At 49.0% G+C, this 13556-nt stretch overlaps 6 protein-coding genes across 6 annotated transcripts; 5 read left to right on the top strand and 1 right to left on the bottom strand.

Annotated features, from left to right (window-relative positions):
* Positions 1–58: 58 nt before the first annotated feature.
* On the top strand, positions 59–2597 carry FVEG_08401 (hypothetical protein; the record flags this gene model as incomplete). The annotated part of the gene is made up of 6 exons (XM_018897295.1): positions 59–498; positions 550–1170; positions 1231–1393; positions 1454–1590; positions 1638–1834; positions 1891–2597. 6 exons carry the CDS (start codon positions 59–61, stop codon positions 2595–2597), a joined length of 2265 nt encoding a protein of 754 aa, XP_018754909.1.
* A 1071-nt stretch (positions 2598–3668) lies between these two features.
* On the bottom strand, positions 3669–5337 carry FVEG_08402 (hypothetical protein). The gene is made up of 2 exons (XM_018897296.1): positions 4893–5337; positions 3669–4837 (listed from the first exon to the last, which is right to left on the bottom strand). Exons 1-2 carry the CDS (start codon positions 5270–5272, stop codon positions 3979–3981), a joined length of 1239 nt encoding a protein of 412 aa, XP_018754910.1. The 5' UTR covers positions 5273–5337; the 3' UTR covers positions 3669–3978.
* Positions 5338–5554: 217 nt separating this feature from the next.
* Positions 5555–7066, top strand: FVEG_08403 (hypothetical protein). The gene is made up of 3 exons (XM_018897297.1): positions 5555–5891; positions 5939–6114; positions 6168–7066. Exons 1-3 carry the CDS (start codon positions 5572–5574, stop codon positions 6926–6928), a joined length of 1257 nt encoding a protein of 418 aa, XP_018754911.1. The 5' UTR covers positions 5555–5571; the 3' UTR covers positions 6929–7066.
* A 339-nt stretch (positions 7067–7405) lies between these two features.
* FVEG_16313 (hypothetical protein) lies at positions 7406–9506 on the top strand (the record flags this gene model as incomplete). Its single annotated transcript, XM_018905563.1, has 11 exons — positions 7406–7627; positions 7684–7764; positions 7818–7918; positions 7991–8408; positions 8456–8593; positions 8642–8745; positions 8798–8889; positions 8941–8985; positions 9041–9129; positions 9182–9324; positions 9377–9506. 11 exons carry the CDS (start codon positions 7406–7408, stop codon positions 9504–9506), a joined length of 1563 nt encoding a protein of 520 aa, XP_018754912.1.
* Positions 9507–10174: 668 nt separating this feature from the next.
* Positions 10175–11752, top strand: FVEG_08406 (hypothetical protein; the record flags this gene model as incomplete). The annotated part of the gene is made up of 2 exons (XM_018897298.1): positions 10175–11257; positions 11309–11752. 2 exons carry the CDS (start codon positions 10175–10177, stop codon positions 11750–11752), a joined length of 1527 nt encoding a protein of 508 aa, XP_018754913.1.
* Positions 11753–12026: 274 nt separating this feature from the next.
* Positions 12027–13358, top strand: FVEG_08407 (hypothetical protein; the record flags this gene model as incomplete). The annotated part of the gene is made up of 2 exons (XM_018897299.1): positions 12027–12196; positions 12251–13358. 2 exons carry the CDS (start codon positions 12027–12029, stop codon positions 13356–13358), a joined length of 1278 nt encoding a protein of 425 aa, XP_018754914.1.
* Positions 13359–13556: the final 198 nt, after the last annotated feature.

The raw sequence follows: 13556 nt of genomic DNA, 5'->3' as shown, positions 1-13556 counted from the left end.
CTTCACCGCTCCGTTTTGCCTGATTCTTTCTTCCTCCTACAAAATTGTCAAACTCGACATGGCCGACCCGTTATCCATCGCCAGTGGCGTCGCTGGCCTTGTATCTCTTGGCCTAACTCTCTGTGGCGGCCTGCACAATTATCTCAGTAGCGTTAAAAGCCGACACCAAGACATCGAGTCAGCCAGCCGAAGTCTTACCCTTTTGCAGTCAAATCTCTTCACCATCCAGTCGAGCACACTAAAGCTTGGCCATCGCCACGCCTTGTCCGCGAACGGATTCAATCAAGCACTTGCCAATTGCGAGTTCGAACTCGTTGCCTTGCAGCAATTGATGCTGAACCTTACGAGAGATGAGGGCTTGACCGACATGAAAGGGAAGATGAGGAAGCAAATGATGATAGCGAGGTATCCATTTGATCAGAAGAAGTTGGTTCAACTTCAAGATCAGCTTTCCAAGGCCAATGCGATTCTCAGCAGTTTCGTGCAAAACTTTAATCTGTGAGGCACCTTGACTAGAGGAACAGTTGTCCTCTTTCTAATCAATCGCAGTGACGTCAATATCGGCATCAGTGAAGACTTGCGAGTTTTGAAGAACTACACCAATGCTAACGATAGCATCACGCATAACATGCTACGCACCATCGCCATGCAACTAGACAACATTACTCCTACTGTACAACGCACTCAAATAGAAGTGGCAACGACAACTCGTCATATCAAAGAGCAGCGCCTGAGTGCTGGGAGTCATGTTTCTGGTGTTTCCGTGCAGCCGCGATATGTGCAAAATTCCCAGAGGGAAGCCAGCCTTATAAATGAACTGAATGAGCCGAAATGTACCTGCTCCGACCCTCGTCCGACCCATATCCATCGAAAGTCATCCTACGTCAATAGATCATGGGGGAAATGGGTAATCTCGAAAGAGGAGCACAAACAGCAGTGCCATCGCCCTGGTTGCATGTCCTTGAGCCAATCGCTGCAGACTTCAAAAACTACGTGGAGCTATCTTGGTTTTCGATATTGGCTTTCTCGAAGCTTGTCCTTGTCACTCACTCGAGACTACCCAGCTGGGGCATATAGCCTTTCCTTCGGGATCCAAGCATGCAATATTGTCAAATCAAGCCCGGCCTTTGACGCCATTGCTGAACTCAAATGTGCGTACGCGGGTGTGAGGTAAAAGAGTCATCGTTCTGTTGTTTCTACTGGGATGCAGATTACTGATTTCCATGTCAGCACGAATTGGGCTAGTTTTATCATGGGGGACCGTCCGACCGTCTGGCTACGAGAAAATATTTCCGATTTACTCAAGAGCTTGAGAACAATCTACACCTCAAGGTCTGCGTCACCATTTGACGTAGATGAGAATGGGAGAAATATCGCCCATAAATTTATGAAGGTAAACCTCATCCAGTGTATGGAAACACATGAAGCGCTTTTATATTAACATAATCTTGAGTTGCATCGAGAAAGCCTAATACCTTACGTTGTACCCTGCAGAATATGTTTTGAGGACCTATTTGAAGTGATCCGCTCGGTCCTTTTATACATGTTTGACCTTGGGGTCCCAATCACTGCTTCTAGTTTCTACCAAGAGTATAAACTTCCGAACTCATTCCCTTAGCTTAACTTACACATATCAGAACAATTATGGAAAACTTTTGGAGAGACAGCTCCTTAGGATGGCTGCCTCAATGGTACCACTTCATAACAACACTTGATACGTCCTTCGACTTCTGTATCGAGGGCAAGAGAGACAGCAATGTTAATTACTCTCATTACCTCAATTTCAGTCAGGAGAATCTTCAAGTCTGGGCCAAATACCCCGAAATCGCTAAAGGTAACCTATCCATTGCACTATCGTTCGAGTTATGAACAGTTAATAAAAAGTTCTAGCATTTGGATTTAATAACATCTTCCGGGCAGTTATGCAGCGAGATAGGCAAAAGCTTGAGATTATGACCATGGGCGACCAGCAAACCTCAGGCATTCTGGAGACAGATATGTACGGACGGAACATATTGCACGCTAGCATCACATGGCCTACAGGGCTTGATCTGCTCCTGCAACAAAGTCAGGTTCTATCTCTTATGCACAACAGCGAATCAAATTCTGCTTGTCCCCTAGAGTTTGCAATCTGGTCTAGTGGGACGCTATGTACACAAGCAGATATCTGGGCGCTCTGCTCGGATTGTGATTGTGCTGTTCCTGTCCAACAACTACTAGAGGCCGACTGTTGCGTCCTAGACGACTATTTTGACCCGATTTTCAGAGGCTCCTGTTCCTTTCGATGCCTAAAACTATTGTTCAAGCATTTAAAAGATCGGCGGCGGCGACTGAGAGATCTTTCCCTCGCAATATTACCCTCTAAAGTCATAGAGCGGTACGGAGTCGCCGTTGATTCCATCCCCGATGCTACTGCGGTCTTTCTGTGGGAGGAACTACAGTCACGATCTGATGATTGGGGTAAGCAGGGATATCGGATCAGTGCTGGCCTCAAGCCCTCGAGTCCAAAATGTCGCTTCAATGGCATATTTGAACGCTTGCTCTCTCCAGAAATCTGTTCATTGCTCACTGAGTTCGAGATTACACCTTCCGACTAGGGTAGTCTGAGACCACTTCTAGCACGTGTGACTTCTGTTTATACTCCCGAAGAGGAATCAGTGGCTACCTACCTGAATTGGCTGATGAAGCATGATCTGGAGCTGGAATATGTGGCCAACGGCTTTCAAACATCGGTATTACATCACTGGGGAGGACCAATTGGCCAGTATCTACGTGAAAAGGTTCATCGCCCAATTTTGGAAACGGAAGTTATTAGTCTGATCGCCAAAATATGTACAAGTGACATAGGGTCCAGTTTACCATGTCCTTGCGTATCAGGCCCCTTCAACCGGCCGTTAGCATCCTTGTTATCTGGCTTTAGTGCCCATGGGTCTGAATTGATGGCACCGCGGAGCGTGGGAACAAATGGAGATGTTTGCCTCCTAGTTGATCTGCTTGGAAGCATAGCATCTAATGTAGATGCTTCCTATCTGGCCAGATGCGCCGTCCACGCAATCACAATGGAACTCCTAGGTATTAGGCATGTTGGGCCCTGCGCTTGGATTGATCGAACATGGGGAGCGAAAGTGTTAGATGAGGATGAGAGGTCGGAAATATTGGATGAAGACAGTTTCTTACTGGAGAAGCTCAGCAATCTCGACGAAGAGTTCGCAAGAGAGTTTGAAAGCCGAAACGAGTCAGTGGCAGATTTCCTACGAGGATATTATACTGAAAGAATGGAGGAAGTGGTGAAAGAGATGGATGTCCCTTTAGGGGATGATTATAGGCGTGGGCTGCTTGCCGCTGGGTTGGTATTAGCAGAACCCTAATAGGGTAGTTCCGACTCTAGTATAGATGCGGTCGAAGATTGCGAGTCCGGGGTGTGAAAATGATGTCAAGATTGATGAAGTAGTCAATTGGCTGGAGGAGTGAAACAGACTAGTTGAGGTAGTATATAGATACAAGGGACTTGATACTAAAATTCATCTCTTACTCTATGCGGTTGTTGTTTAGAGGTGTAAATCAACACTAGCTTATTGCAGTAGTAAAGACGCTGAAGTTGGCAGGGATCGTCAATAGGCCGACAATCAACGGGTAGGCAGGGCAGTCCAGAGCAAGGGGCGGCAATTTGGACACTACAACATATTGCCTCAGTCATGTCTAACTTCGTATCTAGGTGACTTGAGGGATTCAGCCTGACAGTAAATAACATTCGACCTTAGTATGTAAGATGTGTGAGGCGCAGGGACAAGCATCAGTTATCAGGTCTATAAACTCAGAATAACACTCTTTATTATACAAGACTATCCACTGCTTGAATGCAAACATTAAGAGTTTAGCCAACGATTTACACTATCAATGAGGTATTTAGCAGCAAGTAGTGACGAACCAAATGGGAGTGATGGGTCAACCTCTTCCTCGTGGATCACCTTAAGTTGATCAGAGCGACGCAAATCCAAGCTTGGGGGTAGCATCCTCCTGGCTATGAATAACATAGTAGTTCTTCATGAACAAATTTCCCAACACGGAGTATTTATTGTTGAGCTGAGTCGTGATGGCTCCGGTGCAGAGACGCGTAGTGGGATCATATACAGTATAGTTGACATCCCGTCCCGGGATAGTGAGCGTTGTGCTGTCGGTCTTGAGATGGAAGTCGGGAACAGTGGCATTGCACGGGTACGTGCGAGAGCCTCCCTCTGTGAGCTTGTACCCCTTGATATGGCTGTAGTAGTCGTTCACCACAGCTTCCGGCAAGTAGATTAGGTACGTGCCTGAGTCGACGATGACCTCGCCAACCTTCTTCTTGCTGTTGAATGAACTCTTGCCTACAGCATAGGAGCTTACGTTCATGGACCAGTACTTCGTGCTGACAACGGGGGTATAGGAGACCTTACCCTTGAACTTGGTACTATCGATGTATCCAAAGTCCCATGTCGCAGGCTTACCATCAACCCTGAGATTCGCAGCAAAGATCTTCTTCTTCAGAATGGGGAGGAGAGTTTCGAAAAAGGTCTTTTGCTTCTTGGGCGTGACCTGGTTGATGGTGCTGAATGCGAGACCCATGATGCCGTCGTAGGCGACTTCGGGCTGGATGATGAGGGCGGCTTCGACGGCCTGCTTTTTGGCTACGACGGGTCCTGCCTTGACGGTGTCGGTGAAGACTTCGCCACTGATTGTATCGCCAAAAGCGTACTTGAGGGTGAAGTTGTAGCCCTTGAGAAGGGTTGCGGATGAAGTTGGGACATAGCCTGGGTGATCCTCACGCTGGAAGGGGGAAGAATCGTTGGAATACACCCATCTGTTGGGTGAGGTGTCAGTCTTGATCCAAGATGCTGAAGCAGGAGAATACTCACAAATCAGCGGAACCAGTGTCGTAAAGCATCTTGAACGTCTGGTTTCCAATGACAGTAGGGGTGAAGAATGACTGGCCCCCAGCGATAGGCTTCACTTTCACGGAGCCCGACTGCTTCGTGGTGCGCGCTTTGATGTTGCTGCCATGCGCCGTAGGGAACTTGGCCTCAAGCCTCTGGCGCTCAGCCGCAGGATCAAATTCCTCTGCTGTTGACGGCAAAGCATCAAGGCTGAAAGCCGCGCCCTGGCTATCCGGCACAGCAAGGCCATGGGCAGAAGCAGCCAATGCTGCAATCAGTTGCAGGAGCTTGAGAGACATGATGAGAACGTCCGTGTAGGTAGACCAGAAAGTATCGTAAAGATAGCCTTCTTTCATGCCCATTTTATGGCCAAGAGCACGACCTCGTTCCCGCTCGTTCCACTGTTACATAGAGAGTTCGCGCTTTGATTTTCTGGCGAACTTGGATAAATTGCCGGGCTCCGCATACAAGTTAATTTCCCAAAACCGGCTAGCAAACAGGCTCGCCACCAATAGCGTCACAGTGGGCTCGGCAGATCAGGAATGTGATCCACTAAGATTCTCGTATCGACGAACGGGTCTTGGCCTCATGACTTCATCTGGACAGGGGCTTCACCGTATAGTGGGCGGTTAGTCCGTTTATATATAGTCTCATAGGCATCATGCAACTTGGGTGCACATCAACGACATCTACAACCATGGCTCTCTTCACTTTGGCCACCATCGCTGCTGCTGTCGCGTTCCCTAGCATCGCTGCTGCGGGCAAGGTTCCTGCTGGGGTTATCTCCGTCCCGTTGTCTCGCGATGCAGGCTTGACGGCGTACTATGCCAAGCTGCAGGTTGGGACACCGCCGCAGACAGAGTATCTCAAGATCGACACTGGCAGCCCGCGATATTCCTTCCTCGACCCTCGTAATGAGGTCTGCAAAGAGCAGGGAAACAATTGCAAGACGTTTGGCACTTTCAACAACAAAACATCCAAGTATGTTCCTTAATACCTCTAATTTCTATCGCTAATCATCATCGTAGAACATCTCGCTATGCAGGTGATGGATTCGCTGATGCCTTGGGCTACGTCGGTCGAGGCGATTATTTGGAGGACACTATTGTCATCGGCGGTGTTTCAACCAAGAACATGTACTTTGGCATGACTTCCGATTACAGTTTCCCCGACAAGCTCAGTGGCGACATCAGCACGATCCTCGGTAAGAAAAAGCAATCCCATAATGAAGATGCTGAACTGACGGCGATGCAACAGGTCTATCGCTAGAGTGCGGGTATGCTGGCCCCAAGTGCACTGACAGGTTCTCCTCATACTTCCTGCCAGAGCTGAAGAACGCCTCCAAGATCAACTACCTTGCGTCGAGTCTCTACCTCGGCCCCGATGACAGGAAGGCCGCCAACGCCAGGATGCTCCTCGGTGGAGCTTACGACAAGGCCAAGATTGACGGTGATCTCATCACCGTGCCTATGGTCGACCCTTTCAGCAACGCCCTTACCGGTGGCCAGACCAATGTGGTCAATGTCACCTCTGTCGAGGTCTTTCTCACCAAGGGCAACAAACGCACCAAGGAAACATACGGCAAGAAGAAAGTCGGTGTTCCCGTATTGCTGGACACTGGTGTTGCGAGCTGGTACCTCACCGACAAGACCTTGGCTCCTATCCTCAGCGCTTTTGGTGCCAAGACACAGCCTTTTGGCCAGCAATACTTTGTGGTTGACTGCAAGTACGCGGACTCTAAGCGCAATGACGGATACATCGCTGTTGAGTTTGGTGTTCACGGCACGATCAAGGTTCCGCTCTATGGCGTGGTGACCAAATTCTCTGATGGCACTTGTGGAGTATTTTCCGCCTCTCGCGGGGACGCAGTGTCTATCTTTGGTGATCCTTTCCTGCGCAATGTGTACAGCATCTTTGACCAGGAGAAGTTCTCTATCTCGATGGGTAAGGTGAAGCATACAGCTGTGGAAAATATTGTGCCTTTCCCCAAGGGAGGCTTCAAGCCAACTCACTACTGAAGAGCGTAAAGAATGTAGAACTGTTAAAACGATATATATGGATACGTCGTGGCTCAGATGTAGTGGGGAGAAGTTAGCGATATGGGTTTTATGTACATAGCTAAGTGAAAATACATAACGACAAGACATGTTTTCTGATTTTTCAATTGCCTGAGAATCCTTCGTGATTTTAGCGTAATACTAGAATCAACAATCACAAAAGCCGAGGACAGGCTTCCCCGGATATCCCAGAAGCGCTATCTTGCCATCTCGCGCATTCGTCCCAAAATGGCCAAGAGGGCGACCCTGGACTGAGCTATGCCCTTCTGAGCCATCTCAGCGACCGCTATCATCCCCACCAAACAGAGCCATCCTAGGTTTCAAAACAAGTACCTGCACAAACATGACCAGGCGATATAAATGGCGGCGAATCGCGAACCACCAACGGCTGTTATTTGATGGAGCATCATTGTGAACGTGCATTCATAATTCAACATGATGGATAAAGACCTGAAGCCTGTTACCACCGTACCGACAAACTCCACTGTCGGGATGGGTGAGTTGGTTGAAGACAGAGCGAGCGGTCACAAACACGCCGATACCTTGGATGATGGCGAGAAACAGTCGGAGGAACTGGGGTCTCCACCGCTTGGGCTTGTATACAGCTCCAAGGAGGATGCGAGGGTCCAATGGAAGCTGGACCTGATCTTGCTGCCCATGGTAAGCGGTTATCTACAGAAGCGAGAACATACAAAGGCTGATCGTAACGAAAACAGATGGCGTGTACATACGTCCTCAATTATATGGACAAGGTCGCGTTGTCCGAGGCTTCCATCTTTGGCATCAAGGAAGATCTGGTCAGCAAACCTGCATCATGGATATCTACTTGCGACGACTGACATCTGCATAGAACCTCGTGGGCCAGCAGTATAGCTGGTCATCTTCAATCTTCTACCTAGGCTATCTAGTCTGGCAGTATCCTAGCTCTCTCTTGATGCAGAAGCTTCCCATGTAAGTCTCCGTCCTTCGTGAACTTTCCCAAGTTTATCTTGACTTATTGAACGTCTTTTAATCGCTGGACAGCGGACGATACTTTGGCGTCATGATCTTCCTCTGGGGTCTCACCGCCTGCACAACGGCATTCACCAAAAGCTTCGCAACACTCTGCGTGAACCGCGTTTTCCTCGGTGTTTTCGAGTCATGCATGTCACCCATCCTCACGATCCTAATCTCTCAATACTGGACTCGAGAGGAGCAGCCTCTTCGCACGTCATTATGGTGGTCCGCCAGCGCTGTCGGCTCGTTCATGGCTGATGCCATAACATACGGACTGTCGGGCAAAGATCATTCGGGCTCTAAGTATGCCGTCTGGCAAGTCGTCTACCTCGTCTTCGGGCCGATGACGATGTTTTGGGGTGTTGTTGTCTTTTTTGGTGTTCCGGCGTCGCCTCTGAATGCATGGTTCTTCAGCAAGAGGGAGCGTGATATCGCTACTGATAGGGTAAGTATCACATTATTACGACGACTAAGTTTGCTGAACGATTATAGGTCTTGAAGAATCACACCGGTATCAAGAACACTGAGTACAAGTGGAACCAGGTCCGAGAATGCCTGATGGATCCCCAGCCGTGGATACTAGCAATACACGCCTTTCTTCAGTGTCTTCAAGGAGGAGGCTTGACATCGGTAAGTAAATTAGACCAGCAAAAGGAACATATCCTAATGACAGTCCAGTTTTCCAAGATCGTGTTGACCCAAACCCTCGGCTACTCCAGCCGCCAGGCTACTTTGATGGGCATGCCGTCCAACACCATCCACCTCGTCTCAGTGGTCTTTGCGTGAGTATCCAAATCTGCAACGCCATGTCCAATTGCTCACTTTTTAATCTAGTGGCTGGTTCTGCACTCGTTTCAAGAATACTAGGTGCTACGTCATGATCACAACGAACATCATCGTCTTGATAGGAGCCGTGTTGGTGGACAGTAAGTTTCTGGCATAATAAATATCTGCTTGTCATATCTGATCCGTGTTAGACCTCCCGCAATCTAACCATCAAGGCCGGCTTGCGTCTTTCTATAGTAAGTATAGGCTGCCATTCTATAGCTCTGAACCTATGCTCATGCGTGCTTTCAGTAATCTATGTGAACACCGTCCCTTTCGGTCTCGGCATGAGCATGCTCTCCTCCAACATCGCAGGGTTCACCAAGAAGTCCACCGCCAGTGTCAGTTTCCAAACCTGCCCGATATGCTTCCCCAGCCTGATAACATCTGCAGGTCATGATGTTCCTAGGCTACTGTCTTGGCCAATTCACGGGCCCTCAATTCTTCATCACGCACGAAGCCCCACAGTACCAGACTGCTTTCAGAGGTTTCTACTCCTCGGTCTCCGCCATGATTGTTCTGGAAATCGTTTTGCTGTAAGGAAGCCCATCATCTCACCTTCAGCCCAAATACTGACCGTTTTCTCAGCGTCTACATCAGGTATCAAAACCATCGTCGAGGGCGCCGTGAGGTTCAGGAAATCTGTAACGTGAACATTTCTAGGGATGATTTGGATCTTACGGATTGGCAGCAGGGCTCCTTTAGGTATATATGGTAAGCGTTGGTGGAAGTGTCCGAAGTGATGGCCATTCATGTGACTGCGAGCTACAGTTCCAAGTCTTGCTATCATGTTCGCCTGGTCTTCTATTCCATTGACTTGTCTTTTTGTACAATTCCTTCGAGTTGTAGCGAATGAGTGCTAAATATCGTTTATTTGTCCAAGCACAACATGGACGTGGAATACATACCCGACTTTTCCATTTAGGACGTTTGCCAGTGATGTAAGGTCACTACGGCCTCGGTGTTCCGTTGTAAGCCGGGTTATGACTTATAATTTTATGGAACGAAATAATGCATAGTCTTCTTAAAGATGTGATAGGAAACAAGTTCTCTACTTGTCTTGTACTTAGCGTGCGTCTAGTTGCGCTTATCATCGATTAGTCATTAGCTACCCCAGACTTCGAAATAAACTCCAAGACCGAAGCGCTCTTGCACTTCAATCCTCCATCCAATCTGACAGCCTTGACACAACGAACCGTCATGTCCCTATGCACTACTTGCGCAAGAAGAAAACTCTCTTGTGATCAACTCAAACCACGTTGTTCACCCTGTCGACGCTCTCACCTCAAATGCGCCTACGAACCGTCATCACTTGCTGTGTTTGAGTTTAGAGATGAGACAGAACAGATCAGGTCTCAAACGAGGCGTCGCGGGAAAAGGAAGACCATGACGAGGCAACAGATTCATGCAGAGATGAACCCACCGGCCCAGGCAACATTTCCAACAGCCGAGACGGATGCGGCAGACTCGTTTGAACCATCTTCACTCGCGATGCTCGATGCGACAGCGATGCCTTGGATAGATGGGATATTTGACTCGTATCCCGACCAGCAGTGGGATTTGAGTCCGGACTCCTCAGTACTTTACAGCGGCGCTGCGCAGTCCTGGCTTATCCCAACTGATTCGCCTGGTCAGATACCCACAGACCTCAGCGCGGGCAGCCTCTCCTCGAGTTCTCCTCAGACAGTTTCCGATCGGGTTCTTGCACAGCACTACACGCAGAATCTAGCGTCCAAGTACAGCTCTAAAGGCCAAACCTGGAACAACCACACGTATTTCTTCAATCGCTTCAACTCGAGCCATTCATTTGTGATATCATCCCTCTACGCGTGGACAGCAGCGCATCTCTACTGCAACGGGACTTTAGGCTCTGAGGCTAGTGCCATAGAGCACTACAATAAAAGTCTCGTAGCTCTGGGGGATCAATTGGGCATCCATCTTAAATTTGAGGGCTTGGATGAAGAACTTAGCCACACTTGGCCTCAGCTTATTACCCAAGACGATGACCTTGATGCCGTCTCAGTGACACTTTATTTTCTTGCCTGGACTGACCTCCTCCTCTCAAGGAGGGCTTCTTTGAGGCGGATGCTAGGTCTCGAAGCTTGCCTTTTGGAAAGTAGAGGCCACGGTGATCAATCACAGTCAGTCTACGGTAGAATGGCAGTGTGGTTCTGCTTCCTCGATGCTCGCGCTTCGCTCTTCTCCCAAGGCGATGATCGTATTATTCAGTGCCTGGGCAACGACTTGGGATTGATGTTTGCTGTGGACAAGTCATATAATTTTCTTCAAGAAGAGTACACTCTGCTATACCCGAATGAGGAGCGACGATGGGATGAGGCTCATAGGCCTTTGTACGTGGCTACTTGTCGCCTAGTTGCTTTGCTTGGGATGATATCCAGAGGCCACCGTGCTGCTGAGGGGGAGATTCAAGAGGACAGTACGAGAGCATCATTGGACAACATCCGGGAGGTAAGAAAACGTATAAATAATTGTCGTTAGAACTCACTGACGGTGAACTAGGGCCTCGCTAGTATCAGCGAGGAGAAAGCGGCAGAAAACAAAGTGCTCTCCATCTTCCTCACCGCGAACGCGCTCTTCCACGCAGTGCACATTTATGCGTCAAGAGTATACCGGCCAGATGACGCAATCTATGCCGAGACCAGGCATGCCGAAGACATAATTGGCATCACCCGTCGATTCTACAGTAAGCTCAAGCGGCCCAGAACAGAAGCGCCTCCAACCAAGATATGGCCAATTCCACTCATCATGGCAGCGATTGAAGCAAATGATCCTATCTACAGAGACTGGGCGTTGCAACTTATCAAGGACTGCTCTCAGGCGGGGAAACATTATGCAAATGCATGTGCCTTTATCGAGAAGGTGCATGCCGCCGAGGAGGGGACAGGCTGTCGCGCGAATCTTTCCCAGATCGCTCAAGAGATGGGCGACGATTTTGTGATTTAACGAACGTCCGAAAGTCAGTTTACGCCTCATAAGCCACTTTCGTCTTTGCTAGCGACGAAGGGCGGCGGTTCGTGGTTGTTGGATCCGTCGCCGATTTGGACTATTTGGGACAATCGGGCGACGCGCTACCAGGCGTAGCGAGGGATTGGTGACTGCACTTCGGAACACGGTAGAACGCCCCGCCAGACCTATTCGATATAAGTATTCGTGCTACTTCTAGTGATAACTGCTCATGGTTCAGTAACCTCATTCTTATCATCTACTGCCTTTCAACATGCCTTCTGCTGAAACTTCTATCACGGACGTCCCTCGTGCTTCGCGCTACCAGCACATTGTTGTTGAAGGCACGCCATATGAGAGGGGGCTTTCGCATGGAAGACAGGCGGCTGACAAGGTCCGTGCCAATGTCGAATACTACAAACTCCCAGGCAAGCTTCCGCATTGGTAAGTAGATCATTGATGCCAATACTTCCTACTGTTGGCTGATATCGGACGCAGGTCAATCTCCTCGAAGATCATCGAAACCGTCTACCTTCCGGCCTTTGAGAATTTCTACCCCACTGGCCTCGAAGAGATCAGAGGAATCGCAGATGGAGCAGGCGTATCGATCGAAGAGGTCATCATGCTCAATGCTCGATACGACCTTGGCAGATGCATGTATCGCCTGCAAGACGGCGGCAAAACTCCCCAGGACATGAGCGGGCATGACGAATGCACAAGCGGATTCTTTCCTCCTGAAGCAGTGGCGTCTGGCCGCGCGTTGGCCGTGCATAACTGGGACATGTCCAGCCATCTTTATAACCAGAACCTGATCATCTACCTCGAAGTACACCCAGACCCGTCTGAGGACCGACCTTCAATGTTTATCCTCACTGAAGCTGGGCAACTGATCCGCAGTGGGATGAACTCGGCTGGCTTATCGGTTACTGCAAATTCACTGTTGTCGAGCGAAGACTACGTGCCCATTTCGCATGTTGACCAAGACGGAGTCTACCATGAGATCAAGAATCCCAAGCCTGTCCTGCCGCTATCAGTAGCAAGACGCGTCTTCCTCGAGTACAGCAACTACGCAGAGGGCTTAGTAGCTATCAACGCCTTTCCCCGCCACGTCTCAGGAAACCTACACGTCTCAACAGCCGAAGGATTCGCAATGGCCATGGAAGTTTCCCCAACCCGCGTGTACAAGTTCTACGGAAACATTGACGACAAGTACCTCATTCACAGCAATCACTTCCTCAGTCCAGAATTTCTGAGCCGTGATGATGTTTTCGATCGGTCTCCTGGAGGAAGCACCTGGTTCAGATGCTTACGAGCCGAGAAAGGTGTAAGAACAGACTGTGCAGCGGGGAGATTGACGCCTGAGAAGATCAGGGCGGCGTTTTCGGATCACTTGGCGTATCCTGAGAGTCTGTGCAATCATCCGAATCTGAACCAGAGGAATACGCCTAGTGCGGTGTTGACTGGATATACATCTAAGCAGAACATGACGGTGGCATTTGTGATTTATGATTTGGTTGAACGGGTTATCACAGTGTGCAAGGGGCCGCCTTGTGAGGGCGTGCTGCAGACGTTTAAGCTTGAGGAGAGCCGATTATTGAAGCATTGAGAATAGCAGCTTTACTACGGAGTATTAGTGAATTTGAAGGAGGGGTTGATGAAGATGGTGAGCAGGATGCGGCATTGGCAAACCAGATAGGTATGCTTTACACAAAAACAAGATTTATTGCACAACTATATTTCAGCCTGTTATCGGTCAACATGCGTGTCGCTCCAATGTAAAACACCATGAGTTAGATTGTCAAGC

The sequence above is a fragment of the Fusarium verticillioides genome, chromosome 10, assembly GCF_000149555.1.
Source record: "Fusarium verticillioides 7600 chromosome 10, whole genome shotgun sequence".
In the NCBI taxonomy this organism is placed as follows: domain Eukaryota; kingdom Fungi; phylum Ascomycota; class Sordariomycetes; order Hypocreales; family Nectriaceae; genus Fusarium; species Fusarium verticillioides.
Note: the sequence above shows the minus strand (reverse complement) of the source record. Positions and strands in the feature narration are given on the sequence as shown.